We start from the raw sequence: 25,294 nt of genomic DNA on the forward strand, positions 1-25,294 counted from the left end.
TATGCAATTAATACCACATCATTTTGAAGCCATGCAGTTACTAAGGTCAATACTTACAATACCATTATTAAAAAGCTGTCTATTAATGAGAAATATGTTATGCCTTTTAAACCGTTATAAGTGCTTTGTACATCAGTATTTTCAGTATTTTTTTGGATGATATTAGTGACTCTTTTTGCATTATTTTTAAAAGTGTTATTTTTATCATTTTAATCTTCTGTGAGTTTATTGATATAGAAGTCAGTGTTTTCAATTTTAGTTTTATCTATGTGAAGTATAATTGGATCAAATAATGACTTATTAAAACAAATATAATCTGATAAAACAAAGGCAGTTCTATGTGAGTATTTATAATGTAAATGTTGACAGACAGATGGTTTGCGTTCAAATTTCAATTTCATTAGTACAAAAATAACATGTTGCAACTAAAGAGCCATTTTTTTAAAGTGTTATTTCAATTTTTAAACAACTAATGATACATCTTTTTAAAAATAGTTTAGTTCTGGATCTGCTGATATAGCAATTATGTCATCTCTTTTTTTTTTTTTTTCCAGGACTCAGTTAATTTAAAAAAAGGTTTACACTTTGTAATTGTTCTGTGCAAGATAGAGCCTAAATTTTTTCTTTTTTAGTTTTCATTGTAATTAGTATTTTATCATTACTGTGTTTTAAAAAATCAAAAGCGAAAGTAAGCAACCCAGTACAACACAACCTACTAGAACTAATAGGACAACTGCAATGTTCTATTTCAGGATTATATCAATCAAAAAGTAAAACAACTGATCTCAAATAGTCACTATATAATTTTATATTCATAGATTTAATGCATGTAGCATATAACCAGGTAACTATTTTATTTTGCTACTTCGTAGCATTCTTTATGCTTTTTCAGGAAGTCCGTAGTTTCTTTTTTTTGTCTCAATATCTGTAAACGATATCTTTACTAATTTTCTTATCATAAAACATCTTGTTTGATGACCATTCATTCTATAATTTTAGGTATTTTAAGTAAGACTGCATTGAAAATACAAGTTTGCTATTCAATAACAATATTCAATAGCCTAGTTTCTTTTCAGTTACTTTCTTAGTTTTCAGTTTTTTTCTTAGCGTTAATTAGCGTAAATACATTTGCATTTTGTTACTTAATTCCTCGAAAGTACCATATAAGACTCTTTTTCTATCTTTTTAATCATTTACGTTTTTAATCATGATGAATTAGGAACTAATAGCAGAAACAACAGTATTGTTTAGTTGATTTTTTTTTATAACAAAGTTACCATCTTTACTTTTTTCCCTACATCAAATTAATTTTGAGAATAGGCCTCTGAAATGAGTTTGGCTGATACAGAAAGACAAGTGTTGTATTTTTTTTGGCAGCATATATGTATGTATATATATATATATATATATATAATATATATATATATATATATATACATGTACACATATATATATACATATATATATATATATATATATATATATATATATATATATATATATATATATATATATATATATATATATATATATAAACAAATAACTAAGTGTACATTTTCCAGAACTTTTATTAACTGCATTAGGTATTTAAAATTTATTAATGTTGAAAGCTTAAAAATAAGTTAAAAAAAAAGATTGTTTATCATATGTGTGTGTGTGTATATATATATCCTGCTATTACTTTACTGAAAATTACTCTTTCAATTTGAACTCTAGTCAGACATTGTTGATGTTAATGAGATATTTAAAGACCTTGCAATCATGGTACACGAACAAGGTGAAGTCATTGGTAAGTGGTTTAATAATTAAATATTTTTTTACAAATATAAAATAGTTTTTATTAACACACAGTTAGAGTTAGTCTTAATTGAAAAACAAGGATATTAATATTGGTCACGTCTTCTCAATTTAGTATCATAAGCTTACAATTTACTTAGGTTAGCTAAGGTCAGGTTAGCTAAGCTAGCTCAACATATTTGCTATATCTTTTGGGTCTGTGATAGTATGTCCATTTTTATTTCTCCAAGACCTTATTCTTGACTTTTTTTCTGCTTCACTTTATTAATTTTAATTTTTTGTAAGTTTTTTAAATACCCATGTTTCTACACTTGTGTGGCTTTCCATAATGCTGTTTTCTTATTTGAATATGTAATTACAGGAGTCAAAATAATTTTTTACAACCTTAATAATTCTATATTCTGAGTCAATTTTCATGTATATTAACAAAGGTTTTTGTTTAGCATTTGAAGCTAACTTCAGTTCATACTCATAAACAGTTATTTTAACTTTTTGTAAATGCTAATTTACCTGATATATACCTTTGCAAGAGTTACTAAAATCACATGCTCTACATTTGAATCAAAGCTTGTTGATTTTATTTTGTCTTTTTTTAGTGTCCGTGTCATTTCTTTGCATAACTTACAATCTGCTTACATGTACTTGATTTTGACATGCACATGCAAGGAGTAATCAATGTCATAAATTAATGTTTTTATGTCTTTTTAAATAATATAAATATTTTAAAAAAATTGTATTTGCATGGTGCAAAACCAACACAACAATGGTGTTGTGTTGGTTTTGCACCATGCTTCCAAATCAGTTAGCAATTTTTTATCCAATATTTTTTAACATAGTTTGAATTTTTTTCATAAATTAGTATGTTTCTTTGATTGTATTTACAGTATGCAAAAAAAAATAATCGTACAGTTAAAAAAACAATCATAACTTTAAAGATTGCATCAAAAAAAAATGAGTTTTCCGTTGAATTATTTAAAAGTTTTTTTCAGATATTCTATCAAGTATTGTTTTAAGAAATTATTTGTGTATTTATGAATTAATTGCTTTTCAAACCTATTGAATTTTACACAATTGATCTACTGATGCATAAAGTTGACTGCAAAAAAAATAATGGTACAGTTCAAAAATAATGTCAAGTTGATCAAATTCCATGGATATTAGTATCAAGTGGGGCCTCCTTTAGCCTTAATAGCCTCATTTAGATGATTTGGCATTGAGTTGATCACATTTTGGGTCTCTTCTGTTGTTATATTATCCCATTCCCTCATTATAGCTTCTTTCAAGTTGTCTTTGCGTCTAAATGCTCGGTCGTCAATTTTTCTATCTAAAATATACCACAAATTTTCTATTGGATTCAAGTCCGGACTTTGAGATGGCCATTCCAAAACATTGATGTTATTTATGTCAAAGTATACTTTCGTTTTCTCAATTGTTAAGAAGCATAATCTGATTGGAACTGTTGCTAGTGTGGCTGATAGAGGATGAAAACGCAAGACCACTAGTGCAATTGATTGAAATATCATTAATGTTATCATTAATGTGAAGAAAAATAGATTTGTTTCAGCAGCTAAATTAGTTTTAAAAATTCAAGAAGATCATAGCATCACAGTGACTCCTCAAACAATCAAAAATTGTATAAGAGAACAAGGATATAGAGGTAGAATGGTTTGAAATATACCTTTTTTTAACTTCTAAACAAATGAAATTTGTTTAGAAATTAAAACATTATTTTAAATTTTATTTTGTGTATACTGTGAGAAAAGGATTAGATAACTACAAAATAAGAATTTTGAAGCAAAGCAGAATTGAAAGCTCTCATGATGAAAACAGCTGAAAAATTAATTGATTTGAATCAAGCAACTATTTTGAAGCATTTGGAAGAGAGCAACAATAGTTCTGAAGATTTAATTTTATTGAGTTTATAAGGACTAGATGAAGCTTCCTGAAACTCTAAATATAATTAGATAATGGACAATGGTATTGACTCAGATTTAGTAACATTAGTAACAATATCATAGCAGCTAACACAAAAAAATTAATGTGGCTTAAAACACATCAAATTGTAATATTTTGTTGATCTATCTACACAAAATTTATGAGAAAACAATGAGTTTATCCTTAAAATCAAACAGGATATAGAAAAAGAAATTTCATTTTAGAATATAACCCTATTAGAATAGATTTCCAAATGAAAAATTTTTTATAGTGAGCTTTTTATTCATCTTGAGTATAATAGATGGCAAAGTTTTGGCATTGATCTCAGACATTTTAACTATGCAATGCTATCCTATATTTGTGCTTACCTATATGTGGAGCAAAAACCAATGAGATGAGTGCTGAAACGATGCTTTTGTGCATTAGGGCATTCCGTACTTTTCAACTTTAATTAAAAAGGTCGGCCCTTAGAATTTTTTTGCCTTTAGGTATATACATTAAAGAAAGACATAAATAAATTTATCAGAATAAAGGCAACATTTTCAAAAATAGACCTTAAGTTTTCAAAATCTTAATAAAATGGGGAGGGGGACAAAGTTGTATTATGTCTAGGATCATCATATATTGATCGTAAAAAATTTTAAAAACTTTTTTCATTAATATCAGTAAATATAGAACAGTTTAAAAATATTTAGAGTGTTTCTCAAACCCTCCTTTCTTTCCCCATTTCCACCCCTACCAACCTCTGATGTAAGCGTACCTAGTTTTATAAATGCTTATTTAAAATATAAAGGTTATATAAGTTAACAAGCAAAAATGAAACTCATTTCTCAATCTTTATAACTCTACTAGAGGTAATAAAAATAAATAATAAAATTAAATGAGGTCCTTCTTGCTGTTGAAACATTATTGATCTATTTTCTGCTCTTTTTTTCTTCAATTTTGGAATGAGAATTCCAATGCTAATGATCTCACATACTTTTCAATAACTTTTGTACATTTTCATTTTGAAGTTTGCTTCAGATGTGCCGAAATTACTGTCTGGCATATTTTATAAGCATATTTCTAATCTGAAGATAACTCTTTTATTATTTTTTCACCAAGTTCACTTTAGCCATGACCTATAGATATTGGCTTGAAACTGTAGTTTCTTTTCATTTCAGTAGCCTTAGAAACAACTTACCAATGGGTCTAGAAAATCCTGTCTTTGAGGTTGTCTTTCCATCAAGCTCTTCTATTAAATGCCAAATGCAAAGTTCATTTGTGTGAAGAGAACACCTAATTTTCTTTTTAATTCAATCTGTAAATAATGGACAACACCTCCGATACAACCTATATTTGTAGCTGTGCTATCACAACTAATGAACTTTAAGCTATGTTAAACATGCAAAATAGACCATTGAATTATTTTATTTGCTATCTGTTCGGCAGGTTTAATTTTTGATTTTTCACATATTTCTCCTTTATTTAAATGATGAAGATATTTACCGTATTCATCAGTCAAAGTATAGTGATCTTCCTTTTTAATTTGAGGATAAAATTTTTTGGTTTCTTCATTAAATGTCATTAAATTGGTTTTGTCACTTCTTCCATCAAAGAGAATACAAGAAATATCTTCAGACTCTAATTTATTCTCTGCAAAAACTTGACACTCTGACATAACTTTATCTTTGGCTCTATGCACTTTGTTTTTGTCCAGTAATAATAAAAAGAGCTGATTCTGGAATCCTTCACCAAATCTTTTAAAAATTTTGAAGCAATTATAGCTGAAGCAGTGTTTGAAATTTCATATCTTATTGCAGCAATAGCAGTATTTTGAATCTTCATATAATTTCACTTTACTTTGAAATCATTACTCATGTTTAATAAATCAATATGTTCAGTATAACTAGAACACCCAAACTCACTTTTTGAGCACTCTTCTTTATCATTACTTTTTTCCAAAACCTCATCATAGTTTATTTCCAACTGGCTACTATTTATTGTCTCCTTTTCCTTGAACTTCTTCAAATTCTGTTCTTTCTTACTACATCGCTCAATTGCCATTCACTTTCCTTTTAATCTCTATGTAGTCTTTGGATCCTATCATGAGATTGTTTTTTTTTTTTTCCTTGCAAGTGAATAAAGTCTAATTCTATTATAGGAATCCTAACTGACTTTTTACATTTACAGTTGATATGAACTTTTTTTTCACATCCCAGACAACTTGATTCATTACAGAATAAAATTGCACATTTGCAATTAGTTATATTAAACAGTTGTGACATAGACTTCATTATTTTGTCAATTTCTGCTTTTTTTGGTTGTGTCATAGACTTCATTATTTTAACAGTTGTGACATAGACTTCATTATTTTGTAAATCAATTTCTACTTTTTCTGCGAATACCCTGAACATCATTATAAACTTTTTTGATCCTTCTGTCAATGGACTTATCCGTAAAAATAACTGAAGATGAAAAGTCTGAGTTTTCTTTTTTCCATTGTTACACAACTTCTAATCTTGTTTCCCTAACCAAATCGTCTAATGGTATATTTCTTTTCTGACAACTCTTTAATCAGTATAGCTTCATAAAGAACAGCACCAAGAGTTGGTAGTTCAGATGGAATAAAGTCTCTTCCTTTTTCTTGAGATAAAATTTATCATATTATTATTATTGTTGTATAATAGCATTATATTAACATTATATTAATATTATTATATAAGGATATCAGATTAGTAACAAACAATTATTATTAGTTTTTAATATATTAGATAATTAATATTAATTTTAAATGTATTATACTATATGAAAATAATGTTTGTCAATGATATTGTTGATCAAATTTTATACAAGAAAATGTATTATTCATGATTTAATGTTCATAATATTATACAAGAAAATGTTTTATTCATGACTTAATGTTCGTAATATTATTAAAATAATATTGTATTAATAAAATATTATAAAATAAATATTTAAAAAAAAATATTTTAAAATAAAGCAATTATGTTCTCAAAAATTTTATATCTATTAAATCAGACATTGTTGTGCTTGTCTTTTATCTTGTTTTTATACCAGTTATTGTAAATCTCTTTTTCTATTTCTATTTCTTTTTCTTTGACTATATAATATTGGTGGGTTAAAATAAAAAGTGAAATACAAAAAATATAGTTAAAATAAAATATAGATTTAAAAAAAATTTTTGTTTTAAAAATTCTTATGAAAAATTGTTGTGAAATGTCAAAAGTTTAATTTTATCAAGAAGTTTGTACAGTTTTTTATTGCTTCCGCATAAAATTGTATTTACACTTAGTTAATTTTCGGGTCGTTAAAATATATCTATAAATTTTTTTGCAAATAAAGACTTAGTAATAGTCTTTTTTTTAATGGATCTTAAATTTAAATACTTTCAATCAAAAAAATACCAATTGCCAAGTGTTTATTATTAAAAAAGTTGTTTTTTGAAAAGTACAGGATGCCCTATTGTGCATGTCACATTTACACTGTTGAATTCAATTTTTTGAATGTTTGTTGCACATTGCCTATCGTGTTGAATTTGAAACTAAACTAAGAGGTACAAACAAATGTATGATGAAGCAAAAAAATGTATATGCCTTGTAATGTTAAAGCATTTTGGATTAAAAATTGACAAGCCAAAACCTGGTAAAAGTGCTACAGGAAATGTTAACTAAAGTAAAATTCTAGGAATGGTTCCAAACTAATATAATAACTATTAATGGCAGCTATACTAATCATCCTCAGAAAGTTAGCAATTGTTGTGAAGAAACATTGAATTTTATTAAAAACATTTGGAAGCTGGTTCATGATTGTTGCAACAGTCGAAGACTCGAATTAAGTGATCACAAGTTGCGATATCTGAAAATGGTTCTGGTCTTTAAATTTTCAGCTTTTTAAAAACCGTTAATTCTTTTTTTATTACTAAATGCAATAGCTGTTATTCAATAAAAAATATTTATATTGATCTTGAGTTATGATATAAAATCTCATTATAAAACCATATTATTACCATTATTTTTATTATTCTTATTAAAATTATGATTTAAACTTTAATATTTTAATTCTTTAATAATTTATAATAATTTAATAATTTAATATTTAAATAAATCCTCAAAGTTTCCTCCTAAACAAAAATCAATTTTAACGTTTCATACAATGCGCAAATAGTTTTAATATGATTTTAAGTAATTATAATTTTTTTCCTATTACTTTTTTTTTAAATTTATAATCCTTAAATTACCTGATGTTTAAACAAACAATAATTTAAAATATGTATGTTTTGATTGTTATTATTTTGTAGGATATTTACAAGATTGCAACAATTATTTGTAGTAAACAGTTTTGTTTTGGTTCAGCAAACACTGCAAACCCCAAGCTGTCACTTAGTGAGATCACATGTTCTAAGCAATCAAAGAGTAATGACTTTAGTATATAGTAATTGTATCAGTATATCAAGAGACTCTAGGGGAAAAATTATCAATAAAAATGAGAAATAACACTGTAAGATCCTTAATATAGATGAGCAGCAACACAAGACCTAGGATGTATATTGTGGTACCCCTGAAATTACTGGAAATGAAGGAGAGTGTTTTTAATCAAGAACAACTTTAATATTGCAGTTAGAAATTAATGCTTCAATTATTTTGAAACTTTCCTAAGTATACCATTTATAGAGAGTTTATGAAGCTTAGACCTGTCAGACTTTATTGAAACCCTTTGATATGTCAAGAGCAATAGTCTATGGCTCATTGCTTTTTAATACACAATAGAATTTTGTTGTTGTTATAATTAACAAGTCATCAAACACTTGTCTGTGTCTTGTTTATGTTTAGTAAAACTAAAAAAAATATTTTTAGTTTTAGTATTACATTTTTGTTCATGGGATGATTTTCATTTATTCTTGTTCCATAAACAGAAAGCCAAGTGTTTTTTGCTTTTTAAACTTTCAAAATTGTGGCTTATTAAACTGTAGTGTTTATTTATATGCTATATAAATAAACACTATATAGAGTTAATTGCTCCATTTTTTTCAAAATCTTAGTTGTATTTAAATGGTGAATGTGTCTATTGTTAAATTGCATAAAGTTGCAATGTTGTTCTTTCTTGTTTGTTAAAAAACATCACTGACCTTTTAATTTTGGTGCATCCAAAATATTCTAGTGGAAAGTTTATTACTTAATCACAGTTTGTATTTACTAAATTATGCAAATAGTAATAGTTCTACAGTAGATTCAAGCTAGTGCAGCAGTAGCTAGATCATTTTTCTATACAAAAACAATTATTCTACAACCCTGCCATGTTCCCAGTCTTCTATAATGTTCCAGTGTTGCCCTTTTGACTTTTAGGAAGTTGAATTGATTAAAAAAAAAAAAAAATAAGTAAAAATTTTAATGAAAATTTGAAATTTATGAAAATTGAAAATTAATGAAATTTTTTTTTTAATTTTCAAATTTTTATTGAAAAAATTAAACATTTTTGTTTATTTTGTTAATTCTATTTTTCGTTTATTTTTTCTTTAAAATTTGTTTTATTTATAGATAGTATTGAAGCCAATGTTGCAACAGCTGCCATTCAAGTTGAAACTGGCAATGCTCAACTTGAGAAGGCAAAAAACTACCAAAAATCAGCACGAAAAAAAAAATGTTGCTTACTTGTTATATTATTAGTTGCTGCAGCAGTAATTGGGCTCATTATATATTTTTCTGTAAAATAATTTAACTAACTTAGTTTTAATTAAAGAAAAATAAAGTTAATCTATAATCTCAGTGTTTCAATTTTTTGCTTTTGTTTTTGTTTATAATTTTTGTTTAAATCTGAACAATAAATTTTCTGTGTAAATTTTTTAAAACTCTAAAATTCTAAATAAAATGGTTTTAGCTTAAGTTTCTTAACTTATTTTTCTTAAAACTCATTTTTTACAGAAAAGATGTGGATGAATGTTATTTCTGAACTTTGTTAGTTTCAGAATGGTAGAAAAGTGGTTGTTATTCATTTTTCATAAAATATATTTAAATTGTTTTGTTTGTAAATTTTTCAAAAGAATTTGTATATGAAATATTTTTTTATTAAATTTTTTTTTTTTTTATCTTTTAGAATTTTTATTTTGGGTTGCACTACTTTCTCCCATTTTCTTCTTCAACGTCATTTGTGTCAAAATGTCATTTTTTTTAAGTTTTTAAATATTTTAATTTTCATAATAGATTTTCAGATTTTGTTTGCATTTGTGAATTATTGTATAGTCCTTTTGTTTGCAATTTTTAATTGTTCTATTTCGTATGTTATTGAGATTTTTTAATAATGTTTGAATAAACTCTCTTAATTTAACATTCCTGATAAATAAACATTTGTAAATAAATTAATATTAAAGTTAATATTACCATTAGTATTAGTTTCCTTCAAAACTATAAAAGTTATTAACTCTATTTAAATATTTTAAAGTTCCAAGTAAAAAAGTTGTTATCAAATAAATAAGTAAATAAATTCTTTTTTTTTTTTGGAGTTAATTTGTTGCTGTTGGTTTGACCCGTTGCAGTTTAAACCAACTGCTTTCAAGTTAATGTGTGTTCACTTAAATTTATTACAAGTGTTCACTTGAATTTATTCAATAAATTTGGCAATGCTTCTTTTATGTTGATACTGCCTTTTTTTTCTTTTCTTTTTAATTTGATGTTTTATAAAAACTAAAAAGATGGAAAAGTTTAATGAAAGTTCACTAGATGCTTTTGCAGCTTTAGTTGCAGGTGCTGTTGTGTTTGCTGATGATTCTGTAGCAGAGTTTTTACATTGGAACAATGGTGTGAAAAAGTTATTTGCTTCTGGTGCTTTAGCAATAAAAGATATAAAAAATACTAAGGTACTTTTTTTTGCATAAAATATTTGTGTGAGCGTAATATCAATATTTATATATCTACTCTCTTTCTCTTCATATATATATATATATATATATATATATATATATATATATATATATATATATATATATATATATATATATATATATATATATATATATATATATATATATATATATATGTATATATATATATATATACATATATATATATGAAGAGATTGAAAACAGCTTTAATTATATATTTAAATTATTATATAAAACTGCATATTTTTTACAACTATAAGTTTCATGCTAAATACAATCATCTGGTAAAAAGTATGATTTTTTCTTGTGGAAAAATAGTTCTGTACAAAAGAAAATTAGTTCTGTACAAAAGAAAAATGCGTTAGAAAGTCTAATCTGTTGGCTTGTGGTAATCCAGTAAAAATTTGTTCTCATGGCGACGCTTGGATATTAGTTCACTTTTATTGTTTAATAATTCTTTGGGATTTTTATGCAATAAAATTGTTAGTTATTCGTATAAGCATAATAGGCATTGTTTAGTTATGTAGGCAGGCGCGCTTTTAATGATGGACCATGTTAAATTGGGTGTGGTTTTTAACTTATCCCTCATTTCCCATAGGTATTTTGAAACCGTGGTTGTTTTTTGTTAGTTTTTTGTTTTTGAAGGATATCTTGTAGTTTGCCCATCTAATTTTCCATGCGCCCTCTGTTGAACCTATATATGTTTTGTTGGGTGTGTTTGGGAATGATGCAATGCACTTATAAATTACATTTGTTTTTCTGAAATCTCCATTCATAGGGCAGGTTTTGCTTAGTTTACAATTGCAAGCTACAATAGCTGTTAGGTTCATCATAATAAAATTATTGCTGTGATTTTTTATAATTTTTGCTATGTTGGTTGTGCAGCTGTAGCTGACTTTTTATATTTTGTTTTACGGTTAAACAGTTTATGATTAATAAAGCGGATTTGATTTTTGAAAGCGTTTGTCAATTAGTTTTAAGAAGGATTTTGCCTATATTTGTCAGAACGCTTTCATGGTTGTTTTTTTTTGTGTTAAACCAGATTATATTTCTTGTTCTTTTTTGTTTGGGGCCTACTTTGGTATTGTTTTTAGGGTTGTATTTAAATCTTTGGAACCGTTTCTATTTAGGGCTTTTTGCATTCTTCCATTGACAAGTTCAATATTTTTTCGTCGTAAGAATTTTGGGATAACCTATTGTTGATATCAATTGGAATTTGTATAGTAATTTGTTGGGGTTGGTTAGACTCGGTATGGATTTAAAGCAGGATTCTATTTGTTTTTTGAAAGGATGATGAGTTTTTTTCCAAGTTAAAAGTTGCATCTAGAAAGTGGGCAATTGATAGATTTTTCCTAATTTCTATTTTGAAGCCGATTTTTTTTTAAATTTCTATTATATTTTTTTGGATTCTATCTATCTGTGTAGAAAATTTTTTATCACTATTAGTCCGTCATCGCTGTTGGTAATACTTTCCAATAATAAGTTTAATATATACAAACCTACCAGCTTGGAAACCTTGGCTCCATTAAAGTAGTTATTGTGACATCGAAACAGTTGTTAAATAATTTTTTTTCCAAGTTTCATTATTGAAAAATAACAATGACTTTCTGCAATAGCTAATTGTTCTGATTTCTTGGCTAATTGTTATATGTTGTTTCGCAAAAATTAAACCATTTTTCAGTATAGTAGGTGTGATGGAGAAGTAGAGTTTGGTGATGTCAAGTTGAATAAAAGTTCAGCATTTCTTTTCTTTTATGTTTTTGAACCATTAGATAACTTCAGAGTCATTTTCCCACTGGTTTAATTTTAATATATATTTTATGTGCTAATTGATTTTTTCTAAATAGATTCTGCTTACAATGCCAAGTTCGCTGGTACAATGCTAAGTTCGCTTTTTGCTGGATTTAATAGGCAGCAGGTTTTTGTGTTTGGAAATTGATTTTATGGTCCTTCTGTGTGTTGAACACTTTGGCACTTATTTTAGATTTATTCGATAAATTTAATGTTTTTTGCTGTGCTTTTTGCTCCAAGATTTATAGCATTTTCAAGTTTTTTTTTAATATGATTTTGTGAAATCTTTTTAGTAGTTTAGCATGGTCTTTGAGGGGTAGTTCATAAGTATTGCTAGTTTTGTCTACAAATATTAAGATATCAGGATTTAACTTTGTGTTCAATATGTTCAATAGCTTTTTTTTATAATTCTGTGTGTTTTTTTTAAATTTTATAGATTTTCTAAGCCAAATAATTCAGCTTTAAAGTGCTCAAGTTCTTTGCATTGTGGTAGTGTTTTTTTAGTTTTAAAACTGAAGGTTTCTGTTTTTGTCGCAATGTTACTTTTATTTGTTTGATAAAGTTTTTTGACAAGGTGTAGATCATAACTAGTTTTCTCTTGTACTCTGGATATTTTTCAATGAGTAGTTAAATTTTATTTTTTTCATATTATGAGATCGATGCAAAAAGTGCTCAACCAACTTTTGTCTGGGGCGTTTTGTATATATCGACTGTATAGAGCACAAACGTAGTATGTCCACATTTTTATGAAATCAATGTTTTACTATATTCTTATTGGCAGTAACATAAGATTGTAGAGGACATTTGTAATATGTCCACAAGTGATATCCATCATTAGATATAACACAAAACACATAATACTTTGCTATATTTTACTAATAGTTTTGAAAATTGAAATCCGTTTTTCTCGATAGTTTCGGGACATACTACGTTTGTGCTCTATACAGTCGATATCAGGCCTTGTTTTAAAGCGTTACGCATAGAACAGTAAATGTGCGTCTTATGCGATTTTTATGCATTTTTACGCAGTAAGTGATTTTGGTTAAGCTACTTTTTATCATTTTTTAACTTTTAAATTAGCGGTAAAAGATAAAAGAATTATTTTTAAAAAAAACCACAATGACTTTTTAATAACGATATGTGAAAATATTTGTTACAAAAGTTTGAAAGAGCTTACATTAAAAATAATTGTTATCAATTTTTATCACAATAATATTTCTTATCTTTTTATAACGGTTATATTCAACGTAATTTTAGGCTAACCTTTCTATCTAAATATTTAGCAATATGAAAAAAATTTTGTCAATCCTTAACTATAAATTGTTTGCAGATATTTTTAATAAAAATTCAGTAAAAAACTCTATAAAAATTTATATTGCTTAAAACATTTATATTCTGTAATCTCTGATAACAAAAATATTAAGACATTTTTTTGAGATATTAAAAAAAAAGTGCCAATATTGTCTGTAGTCCTATTATATTGCAATATTGACTAGCGCGAGATAGAGTGCAGGTGGTGAGATCTGTTGCATGCCCTGACTAGTGGCATTAATGCAGGTCTCAGGCTCTCCGAAACGTCATCATGGCACCAACATTTTTTTACTTCTTGTACCCATATATTTTTACGTTTTGGTAGCTTTTTATTGTATATTTATTTAATTCAGGATATTTAAATATTTTGCTGATACACAGGGAGTTCTAAGTTTCCTATTTTTTACTGTTTAATACATTAATTATACGACATTTATAAACATTTTTTTATGATTACATATCGACACTATAGCGTTGTGTTTAGTGCGTCATAATATGCAGATTCAGAGTTCAAACCTTGTTGAACCCATATATTTTGTTTTTTCTTTTTATATTGCCTGAACCATTATTTACTACCATTTTTTTGTTTACTTATTTTGTTTTATCATTTTATATTGTATGATATTTTTAGTCATGATAGCCACTAATACACCAAGGGATTTACACATATTTGTTTACTCATAGACCATTGTTTTATCATTTCTTAAGATGACTAGAGTGTGAGTTATTGTTCACCTTCTCCCTGTAGTCCTAAAGTTTTATTCCTCCTACAAAATAGTCTTTACATTCATCCATTACTTTTACCCAATAACATTATCTACAATCTACTTCTATATTCACATCTTCCAGGTCTACGTAACTGGATGGCTCCGTTAGTCACTTTTTGTGATTATTGTCGCATAAATAAAAAATATATGAACAATTTATTTTTATTGTACAAAAAATTACTTCTCATTAATAATTACTGTTTGCTTTTCTAATTAATAAAGGTATATGGGTACCTTTAAGATATACAGGGGGAGGGGGGCTGGCACAGAAGAAAAACAAATTACCTGTTACTCACAATTTTTGAATGAAGACAATATATTAAATTTCTTCTGTGTGCATTTCAATAAATTTTTTTTCATAAATCAAGTTATATTATAAAGTTAAAGAAATCACGAGTAGACTATAACATCCCCTGATGACACCAATATTACATTAAATATGTTTATATAACAGAGGTTTCATTATGTACGCGCATGTTACAGACTCTAGACATTAGTTTAATGACAGTCTTTGTTCTTTACTAATGACTATGTATTTTTCTATATAAAATAAGACAAACTATTATATAAGAACCTAATATATTTCTATTCTCTCCAAGTTGTTTAAAGTTCGAATATAGATTGTATTTTGAAGGACAATAGAGTTACTTTGAAAACTTTTTAATCCTGGGACTTTGCTGATGCTTTTCGAATTGAAACTATCACAGAAAAAGAGGACTTATGTTATTAAAATCATATATAATTTATGTGATATTCATCAAAATAAAATTTTATCTAAAACTAATGGTGTTGTAAGGGCAGCTGCCCTACGGTTTATAAATGGTACAAATCATGTTAAAATATTTTAACACGTTAGTATATTTTATTTAAGTTTGTATATAAATAAAAATAAATATTGTTCAATAAATAAATTAAATTTTTTCTTAACAAAGATTACCTCATTTTTATTCTCCTTTTTTTTTATTTTATTATTTTTTAATTAAATTGCTTGCAAATGAAAAAAAAAAAGAGTTTTGCAATTATACATAGAACGAAAATACTTTTGAATTTGTTTATAATTTAAGGAACTTAATTTTTAATGAACAAATTTTAACGAATGTTTATTGTTAACAGATACGATTCAAATTATTAAATATACTTATACTGTTTGAGTATTTTTTTAAATTTGCACAATTAAAATATTGCGTAGAAGTAGTTAAAAAGTTTTTTGTTTTAAAAATAGTTAACAAAAGAGTTTGCATAATTAAGACTTTTATATTTAGTTTAATTTTTTTGTTTTTGTTTAATAAAGTTCAAAAAATAAAATAAAATTTAATCATTAAAAATGATTCTTCTCTATAGCTATGTGTTTCTATGTGATTTGTTTAAATGTAAAACATTTTTATGTTCAATATATTAAAATTATATTGAATGTAAAAATTATATAATTTAAATATATTGAACGATAAAGTTCAGTATAATAAAATCATATAATTTGTTTAATACTAGTTCATAATTTATTTACTGTAATTACTTTTGCAAGTTTGACAAGTTTTATTTAAAAAAAAAAAAATTATTTTTTCTCAAATTTGTTAATTGCAAGATTATTAAGCTCATTAGTTCATTCGTAATAAAACGTAAATATTAAAAGCCTTCCCAGGAAGCATGTGGGTCACATGCCTCATTCGTTCACACCTAAAGTAGTTTTTTTAGACACACTGACCTCAACAGTTCCCATCTTTTAATTTTTAAAGCGTTTCAATAGTAAAGCAAAAAGCTAAACTATTATTACTATCTATTGAGAAAGAAAAAAAAACAATCCTAAAAAATGAAACAAACAAAATATCAAGTTTTAATTAAATAAACTAGAAAAATTTAATCATTAAAAAAAAAATTTTTTTTAAATATATTTTTATAAAATTTTTATGCAACTTTTGTATTCTCTTTTTTTTTAAGTGATTGTTGATTATAGCTACCGAATTTGATACAAGTTGAGGAAAAAAACATTATCTTTTATAACAATTTAACAGCACTGGAAAGTTTTGATATGCAATAAGTTCACGATTTTTATCAGATCGTGTAATTAAGAAACTAATTTGTTATGTGTGCAAGAACTATGAGAAATTTTGTTAATTTTTTTTTTTACATTTATTTGTTTTGATTTCTTTTCGCTTTCAAAAATGTTTTTCTATATTTGATGCTTTTTCTCAATACTTATATAATAAGGAAATAAGAAAATAAATTGATATTTATTTGTAAAATATACTATTTGATTAATAAATTTTGCAATGATGGAAGAAATTAAACAAAAGAAGAACATGGTTTCTTTTATAAATGTATTTACCACATTTAATGCCTTTCTGAAATTCTTTCTTTTATGTTGCCCAGTTTCCAATGTTAATACGAATTAGAGATAATGAACATAACAATTGCTCTGTTTGAAAAAATGTATTTAAAAACTTGAAAAAAAAGTTTTGATTAGGCTCATAAAAAATTCTTTAAAAAAGGTCAGTAAATTAACAATGAACTACCCCACAAGCTTTTTGAGCATTGTCAATAAAATAGTTCATCAGGAAAATAAATTATTGCATTTAAATGCACAATTTGGATTATCCAAATTGTGCATTTCAAGTCAAGTTGTTTAAAAATTACTTAAAAAATCAAAAAACTTCCAAGGAAGCACATGAGACCACTCGCGCTTCCTGGGAAGGTTTGTATTATGTTATTATGTTTTAAAATCTAGTATTCATTTATTTTATTAAGTAGCATTTACATGTTTACAGCTATTTTAATATAATTTAGGTCAGAAAGTTTGATATAAAAGTCTATCTTTCGTATAGTCAAGTTAATTTACATCAAGTTTATAAATTTATGCCTTTGGAGAAGAAACATTATTTAGAATATCAGTTAAGAAGCGTATTAAAATTATGGTAAAGTGAATAAATATTTAAATGAATATCAATTAAAATAGAATATCCGTTAAGAAACGTATTAAAATTAGGGTAAAGTGAATAAATATTTAAAAGAATATCAATTAAAAAATGTATTAAACTTTTTTAAATTTAAAACAAGTTAAAATTTTTTATTAAAGCAATTAAAAATAAGAATACCATGTTACTCAAGAAAACTCTAAACAAGTTGCAATATCCCTCACAGAAAATTTATTGAAAAATAGAGGTTTAAATCCTGGGCCTTTCAAACAAATGATTTGACTTTACTAATCATTTGTTTAAATTTCTAAATTTTTTAAAAAATTTATCATTTTTTAAGAATTGGCTACTCCTCAATAAATAAATTTGTATTTCTAAGCACTGTTCTTTCAATGATCAATTTCAGGTTGGCAAGATAAAAACTTAGACCTTATGATGTGACTTAAATTATACTTTTTTCAAATGCTTTGATAGAGATAATTTTTTTATAAGCATTCCTTCTTGACATGGTAAAGGTGACACTAAAGTTACTGATATTAGTGCTCTTCAGTAAACTCCAAATGTTGATGCATTTTTCAATATGAGTTTTACTGATGAATGGAAAGTACTACTGAAAAAAGAAAATCATATGTTGTAATTGCATAGCCTTTCGTTTCTCTAAGAAATCTTTAAATTATCTTTTTGATAATTTTTCTTTTCTAACAAAAAAAAAAAAATTATTAAAAGGAAGTTTAAAGACTTGCAATATTAAAAAAGCACTTTACCTGAAGACTTTTGTCATTACAATAATAATTTCATGACTGGTCACTACTTGCATTAATAATTGTTGAGGCTAATTTGTAATCTTAATATATATATATATATATATATATATATATATATATATATATATATATATATATATATATATATATATATATATATATATATATATATGTATATATATATATATACATATATATATATATATATATATACATATATATATATATATACATATATATATATATATATATATATATATATATATATATATATATATATATATATATATATATATATATATATATATATATATATACATAAATATAGATGTGTGTGTGTGTGTATATATATGTGTGTATATATATATATGTGTGTGTGTGTGTGTGTGTGTGTGTGTGTGTGTGTGTGTGTGTGTGTGTGTGTGTGTGTGTGTGTGTGTGTATATATTTAAGTTTATTCATTCAAGTGCAGAAATTAGTTATATTGAAATATAAAATGAGGTTTATCAAATAGTGGAAAAATCATTATAAAAATACACTTCATTGACATAGTATATATAATGTAAGCTAATGTATAAAAATTTTTTTAGGAATGTTTAGAATCTGAAGATAAAGCTGTATTTGCTGTGTCTAGCAACTTGTATGGCTCTGTTTCAAAATATATGCAGAAAATTATTAATAACAGTGACTTTCGCTCATGTTTAGTTGTTTCTGTTGTTACAGATGATGTGCAGCAGTTTTTAGGTGGAAGCTTTAAAGAATTTGCTTGTAAAATAAAGTTATGGATGAAAGATGAGGTATTGCTTTATATTTTATTTTGCTACTTTCAAGATGGTGCAATAAAGATTTTTTTCATTCACCACCTTTTAATCTGAAATGCTTTAATGGAGAAACTAGTTGAGTGCAAGGCAAATAGAGAAACAAGTTTAGCACAGTACTGGAAATGTGGTAGGGTTTATTATTGAGATCATATAAATAAATGTATATGAGTGTCTGTGATTGCACCACTGCTTCTTGGTTGATCATAGAAGTTTACTTAAAAAAATATAAAAATTTCATATAGTTATATGATTATATAATTATTTTATTTCAACAGCTCAGCTCAGTACTTGTAGTCCATATACCTCTTTTTGCTATAAATGTTTCTGAAAACCTGTTTATAACAACAAGTCATAGTAAACTATTTCCAGTGTTGCCTTCAGATGTAGCAAGGTTACAGGCTTTTTTATATACTCAGGTAAATAATAAATTTACAGTCATTTAATTACTTTTTAAATTATTTAGTGTTTTAAAATTGTATTATATTTTATTATTATTAATTTAAAGGGTATTAAAAGAACATTCAATCATCTGGGAGAAATTGATGCAAGTTCACTGCCACATAATGTTCAAGCTCAAGTTAAGGTTAACTAGTAATTTTTATTTGATAACAAATAAAACACATCAAGTTTTATTAAATTAAGGTTCTTTCTTTCTTTTTAAGCTTCTTCCTTCATTTTTAAGATTCTTCCTTTTTTTTTAAGGTGATTTTTTTATGGTCGTAAATTTAAATTTAGTTATATAAATTATCTCTAGATGCTTGCAGCTTCTTTGAACACCTTGTTTGAGTCTATGAGCATTAATGAAGATTGTTATGCTGTGGGTCATTTTAGTAAAGTAGTAGCTAGTGAACTTGCAAACATGCCGCAAGCAAGAGGGAGAAGAAAGGTTTACTTATTTTAAAAAGAAAAAACTTTAAGATTTGAATTAACTATAAAAGTAAAGTAAACAATTTTTTGTGTTTTTCTCTCCTAAATTTTAGGTGGCATCATCTCGTGCATCAATAGTCTTTATTGATCGTACCCTTGATTTAGTTTCACCAATGAGCCATCAATCTGAAAGTGTGCTAAGTACTATTTTTGAAATATTGCCCCGTTTGAGTCATCATAATAACGATGTCTCTATTGATATGAAAGGACTGTTTGCTGATGGAAAGTAAGCTCATAACAGTTTAGTAACCTTTTACAATTCCTAACATGTAAATGTTGTATTTATGAATATGCCAATTTGTACATAATAAAATGATTTTTTGTCTATAAATTATTAAAAAAGTGTTGCGTTGATAAGTTTTGCTTATAAGTAAGTATGGTTTAATTCTTATTAATTTGTTTTATTATGTTAAAGTAGTGGAAAAATGATATAACAGAGTGTGATTTGCTATTGCTATTACCACATTAATTAAACTGATTTTTCCCAACTATATATTGTTTACATGTAGTTTTTCAAGTTCGCTTTCATTACAATATTTTTCTTCCCATCCAGTTTTTACACCCAAAATAATAGTTAGCATAATTATAAAAAAATTTATTTAAAATTATTGTTACCATGGAAATCTGGAGTGCTGTCTTCATTATCATTGCAATATTATAACATTTTTCACAATCTGTTTGGTATTTTAGTTTATATTTAACAGGGAAAGTGCATAATTATACAATTACTGAAAAAGTAAATTAAAATTATGAAATATAAATATAGCATTTTTAGTTTTTTGAATCTTGTTGTATTGGTGAATAACTGTATTCAAACTGGAGTATACACAAACTTGTCGACTTTGTGAGTATACAAAATAATGTATACTCACAAAATATCACACAAATGTATACAATAATGATATCGTTTACATATAAGTTACATTTTTTTTTTATATATAAAAAACAAAACAAATAAAACATACCATCTAGTGGTATTAAAGCTGCTTTACATTTTTTTTTTGAACTCGAGTCTGCTTTAGATTTAGAAATCTTTTTTTTTTTCTTTTTTTTTTTTGAAACTAGTTATTATATTTAAAAATTCTTTGCTCATCAATATATTTTTTTGCTCATCAATATATTTTTTTGCTCATCAGTATATTTTTTTGCTCATCAATATATTTTTTTGCTCATCAGTATATTTTTTTGCTCATCAATATATTTTTTTGCTTATCAATTTATTTTTTTGCTCATCAATATGTTTTTTTAGTTCATAAAAATCATTTAAAAAGTATTATAGTGTTTTTTGTTCAATTTACAGAGGTTATCTTTTTTCAAATATATCAGGAATTCCAGATATTTCTTTCAAGTAATAGTTTTTGAGATTTCCAAAAAGTTTTCCATAAATGCAAATTTAAACATATTTTTGAAATACATTTGTTGCTAAACTTTTTCAGTCATCTCATGTAAAAAATAAGATAAATTTTGAAAAAATTGAGAAAGCTATCAGTTAAAGGCTAAATTAAGACAAATAAAAAATGAAATTATTTTTAGATTTTCTTCAGATTCTTTTTGCAAATTGTTATCTCGATTTTTAAATTATTATCGGATGATAATTGAATTTAAGGTTTGATAAATGGAATAACATTGCATTGCAAAAAAGGTTTTAGTAAAATTTTGAACCATTTAAAAATTATTCTTCAACTTTAATATAACAATTTTAAAGCTATAATATAAAGGAATATTAGCTAAAGGATGCCCCTTTAAATGATGCCCATCTTTTTAAATCTCCCATTTCTGTTTTACCTCAAAACCAATATAACTAAGGGATTACTTTTAAGAAATTCAATACTTAATTAGCAGTAGACCAAAGCGATTCAAAAGTATAATAATTTTTCCTGTTGTTTTAAAAACTATAATGACAAATTTACAAAGAAAAGTTGAAGAATTTTTAGGGTCTAAATAAGTTTAGTAACTGACTGTTGAAAAAAGATAAAACAAGTATTATGTTATTAAAATTCTGCAGAGAAAGTTTTAAAACCAAAAACAATCGTTAAAAATTTACAAGTTTGTTATATTATGAATGACTTTTTGTATAAAATAATTTCCTTTTTGACAGCATTTTCTTGTTGTCTAAGGGTAAAAGTAGTGCTGATCGACTATAGATAATAATTGGTAACACCTCACTATCTAATACAGATTCTTGATCACAGACATAATTGTGGATCACAGGAGTTTACAGAGGCATATTAACCTAGTTATAATGACTAATATTAAATTTTACTTTGTATATTGTTTATACTTGATTGACTACTTGTAACTTGTAATACTTTCAATTATTTAATAAGATTGCTTATGTTTTTGTTTTATTTTGCACTTGTAATGGTAGTGTCAATCCGTTGACGTTATTTCCTGGTTGTCTTTCTTATCCAGATCATAATCAACATAAAGAGCTTTTATCTGTTCTTATCAGTCAACCAAAAAAGGTGACATTTGTTATCTATTGTTCTTTCTTGGATACAATTGGTGTTTGTAAAGAGTTTTTTTATTTAGCTGGGTGGGATTGGGGGTGGATATTGGGTGGGTGGTGTTTGTGAAAGACATTTTTTGTTGCATAAATGTTTGATGCCTAAAAAAGTTCTGTTTTTGTAACACAATTGTAATGATCTATACATCTAAAAAATTTGTTATATTAAACTATTGTATGTAAAAAAAAATTGTAAGAATAAATGAAATTTTTTAATTTTAGGAATGTATATCATATGTGTGCAATAAGCTAAAAGCGGCCTTAGAGAATGAAAATATTCCTATTCCTGATGACAGCTCATTTTCAATTACCACTTTGGAAAAGATGTTGGAAAACTTCAAGTAGAAGGAATTGTTAATGTCTTTATTCAACACATTACTCTTTTACTTATAAATTTAATTTGAAATAACACTTTGGATTTATTCAGGTGCAATATTAGTTTGTTTTATAAATATGGATGGCTGCTCCAGCCATGCATGGCTATTTTAAATACATTTTTGGATGAAGAAAATGAACACCTCAATGATTTACTTAGTGTAGAAAAGGTTTCAAAAAATTTTTTACTTTCTGTCTATCAGGTTTTTGTATTTTGTTTTGAACTTTTTATTTTTTTTATTATTTTTATAGGTCATTTTATTAGATTATGAAGAAGATGATTTGTGTCACAATCCCTTTCAGAAAATATTATCTTTATTGTCTAAAAAATGTAGTCGGTAATATTTTTTATCAGTTTTAGCAATGTATACATTAATTATTGTAATTGAATAAGCATTTGGAGCACTTGATTTTTTAGTTTTAGAAAGGTTAGAGGCAAGACAGAAACTAAATTTTTGTAATTTTTTATTTTAAATATTTTTTTATTAATAATAATAATAAAAAACTTAAAAGTTAAAGAAAATATCATTTAATTAACATTTGTTTTCGTCATTATTTTATGCCATGTGTTTTAATATAGTTGTGCATTTATAAATTAATTTAAACTAGCTGTAAGCAACCAGTAACACAGATTTTTTGTAAATAAACCAGTATTAACAATTTAACTTGATATATTATCTAAAAGTTATAATAAATTAAAAATTTATTCATAAATAATCTACTTAGCTCTGCTCACTTTTAGTTAACGACACAAAGACTACATAACATCACATATTAAATCAATATAAGCTAAAAACTTGTTATTATAATGCCTGAAATACCTTTGAACTTAATAGTAATAAAGAAGTTCCATTATTTTGTCTTTATTGATAAACCCTCAATAAAGAGAGGCTGACAGCATTTCTAAGGTATTGCCTTAAAAAGTTTCAACAAATCATTAAATAATTTATTATGAGCATAACAAATGTAATTTAGTTAATCACACAACATACCCAGTTAGCACTGGACCTAAAAAATATGTCTTTTAAATGTTCAAAAGACATCTTTTCACGTCATGTGCCCACTGGGTAGTAATACAAAATAAATAGTCATAAGACTTGTTTTGTAATGATACCAGTAGACAAAATTATTTTTATCTCAATTATTCTTGATTCTTCTTTCGAACTGCTGGCTAATGGGTAATACAGTAAATTTCAAATCATATAAATTTACTAAATTAAAATCATGTTTTAACAGTAGACAAACTAATAAACCAATGACAAAATCATATAAAAAATAAAGAAATTTAATTAGATTATCTTTGAATTTATATATATAAAAAAGTCATTTAATGTAAGACTATTATAAGTAGTTACTATGGAAACTTAATAAAATAGATAGTGACTAATATTAAAACTATAATAACTCTTTTTAAAAAAATTCACTGAATTCGAGGAACAAATACCTGTTTGCCACCAGAAATACCTTGTCAAAACCTCTGCATCAATATAATTATTTTAAAGAGCATAAACTTTTATTTTATTACCATTGCATAATCCAGCTTTGTGATCTAAATTTCTGATTAGCATAGTTGTACAACCAATTTTCAATTTTAAACAATACCAAAAAAAGCTAAGCTGTTCAAAATCAGGAAAGTTATTTCTTTTATTAAGGTTATTAATTACAAATTGATCAGCATTAAAACATGCTTTGACCTCTCGGTGTAGATCTTCAGGCACATCTTCATTGATTGATAATAATTAATTGAAAAAATCTGCATTAGTGGAAATTAAAATCACATGTATAGAATAATCATCCTGTTCAGCATCTCCAAATATCTTTTTCTGCACCTTTTTTTTTCTTCCTGCACCCATTGCAACTGTAAAAAATATTTAATAGATATACAGACAGTTTTTGTCAAAAGTCATTACCAAAAAAAATGACATTTCCTCCAATCAGAAAGTTCTTTTTGCAAACATCTTTAATAACCTATCAATTGTTTCAAGCATGTTTAGGTATCATTAATGTTTCATTAAGCAAAAACAAAGTAACTTACCTTAAGATGTGTCTATGTATAGAATTAAGAGTTTCATTACCTATGCTGTTATCCAATATTGGGATCGGTAATTGGGTATTGGGTAGGTGGAATGTAATGTACTTCCATTTGTAAGAAGAGTTGTTGCTTTGCCAGTGCATGCAGCTGAGGTAGATTTAAAACTTACTTATGGTTTCAGCAATCAAATAATTAGAGTAAACATTTTTCCTAAATGTTAGATTAAATAATCCTTTATAAACATCAGATTTGTTAATAACTTTATACAAATATCAAAGTAATCATAGTATAACTCATACTCATTAGTAAAAATATAAAACTAAAGTATTTAGAGCAGTAAAAAGTAGAAATTAACAATTCAAAATTCGAGACATTCAATTAAATAAAGTCCTAGTAGCAAATATAACAATAGTAACATAATAGAAATACACTAACTAATAGAAATATACTAACTGATAGAAATATACTTCTTAAGTAATTTT

General features: G+C 25.6%; 2 protein-coding genes across 2 annotated transcripts in view; both read left to right on the plus strand.

Annotated features, from left to right (window-relative positions):
• The window catches only part of LOC100209749 (syntaxin-7), a 51,287-nt gene extending 41,476 nt beyond the window's left edge, over nucleotides 1-9,811 (plus strand). Inside the window, exons 9-10 of the mRNA XM_065813882.1 lie at nucleotides 1,717-1,789; nucleotides 9,270-9,811. Of these exons, the coding sequence (XP_065669954.1) occupies nucleotides 1,717-1,789; nucleotides 9,270-9,445 (249 nt within the window). The 3' untranslated portion in view covers nucleotides 9,446-9,811. The remainder of the gene's footprint in view (nucleotides 1-1,716; nucleotides 1,790-9,269) is intronic.
• Nucleotides 9,812-10,167: 356 nt separating this feature from the next.
• The window catches only part of LOC100207562 (sec1 family domain-containing protein 2), a 34,654-nt gene continuing 19,527 nt past the window's right edge, over nucleotides 10,168-25,294 (plus strand). Inside the window, exons 1-10 of the mRNA XM_065813881.1 lie at nucleotides 10,168-10,585; nucleotides 18,742-18,948; nucleotides 19,248-19,388; nucleotides 19,478-19,555; nucleotides 19,727-19,858; nucleotides 19,953-20,125; nucleotides 22,268-22,364; nucleotides 22,628-22,746; nucleotides 22,833-22,950; nucleotides 23,033-23,118. Of these exons, the coding sequence (XP_065669953.1) occupies nucleotides 10,421-10,585; nucleotides 18,742-18,948; nucleotides 19,248-19,388; nucleotides 19,478-19,555; nucleotides 19,727-19,858; nucleotides 19,953-20,125; nucleotides 22,268-22,364; nucleotides 22,628-22,746; nucleotides 22,833-22,950; nucleotides 23,033-23,118 (1,316 nt within the window). The 5' untranslated portion in view covers nucleotides 10,168-10,420. The remainder of the gene's footprint in view (nucleotides 10,586-18,741; nucleotides 18,949-19,247; nucleotides 19,389-19,477; nucleotides 19,556-19,726; nucleotides 19,859-19,952; nucleotides 20,126-22,267; nucleotides 22,365-22,627; nucleotides 22,747-22,832; nucleotides 22,951-23,032; nucleotides 23,119-25,294) is intronic.

Source organism: Hydra vulgaris, chromosome 12, assembly GCF_038396675.1.
Source record: "Hydra vulgaris chromosome 12, alternate assembly HydraT2T_AEP".
Taxonomy (NCBI): domain Eukaryota; kingdom Metazoa; phylum Cnidaria; class Hydrozoa; order Anthoathecata; family Hydridae; genus Hydra; species Hydra vulgaris.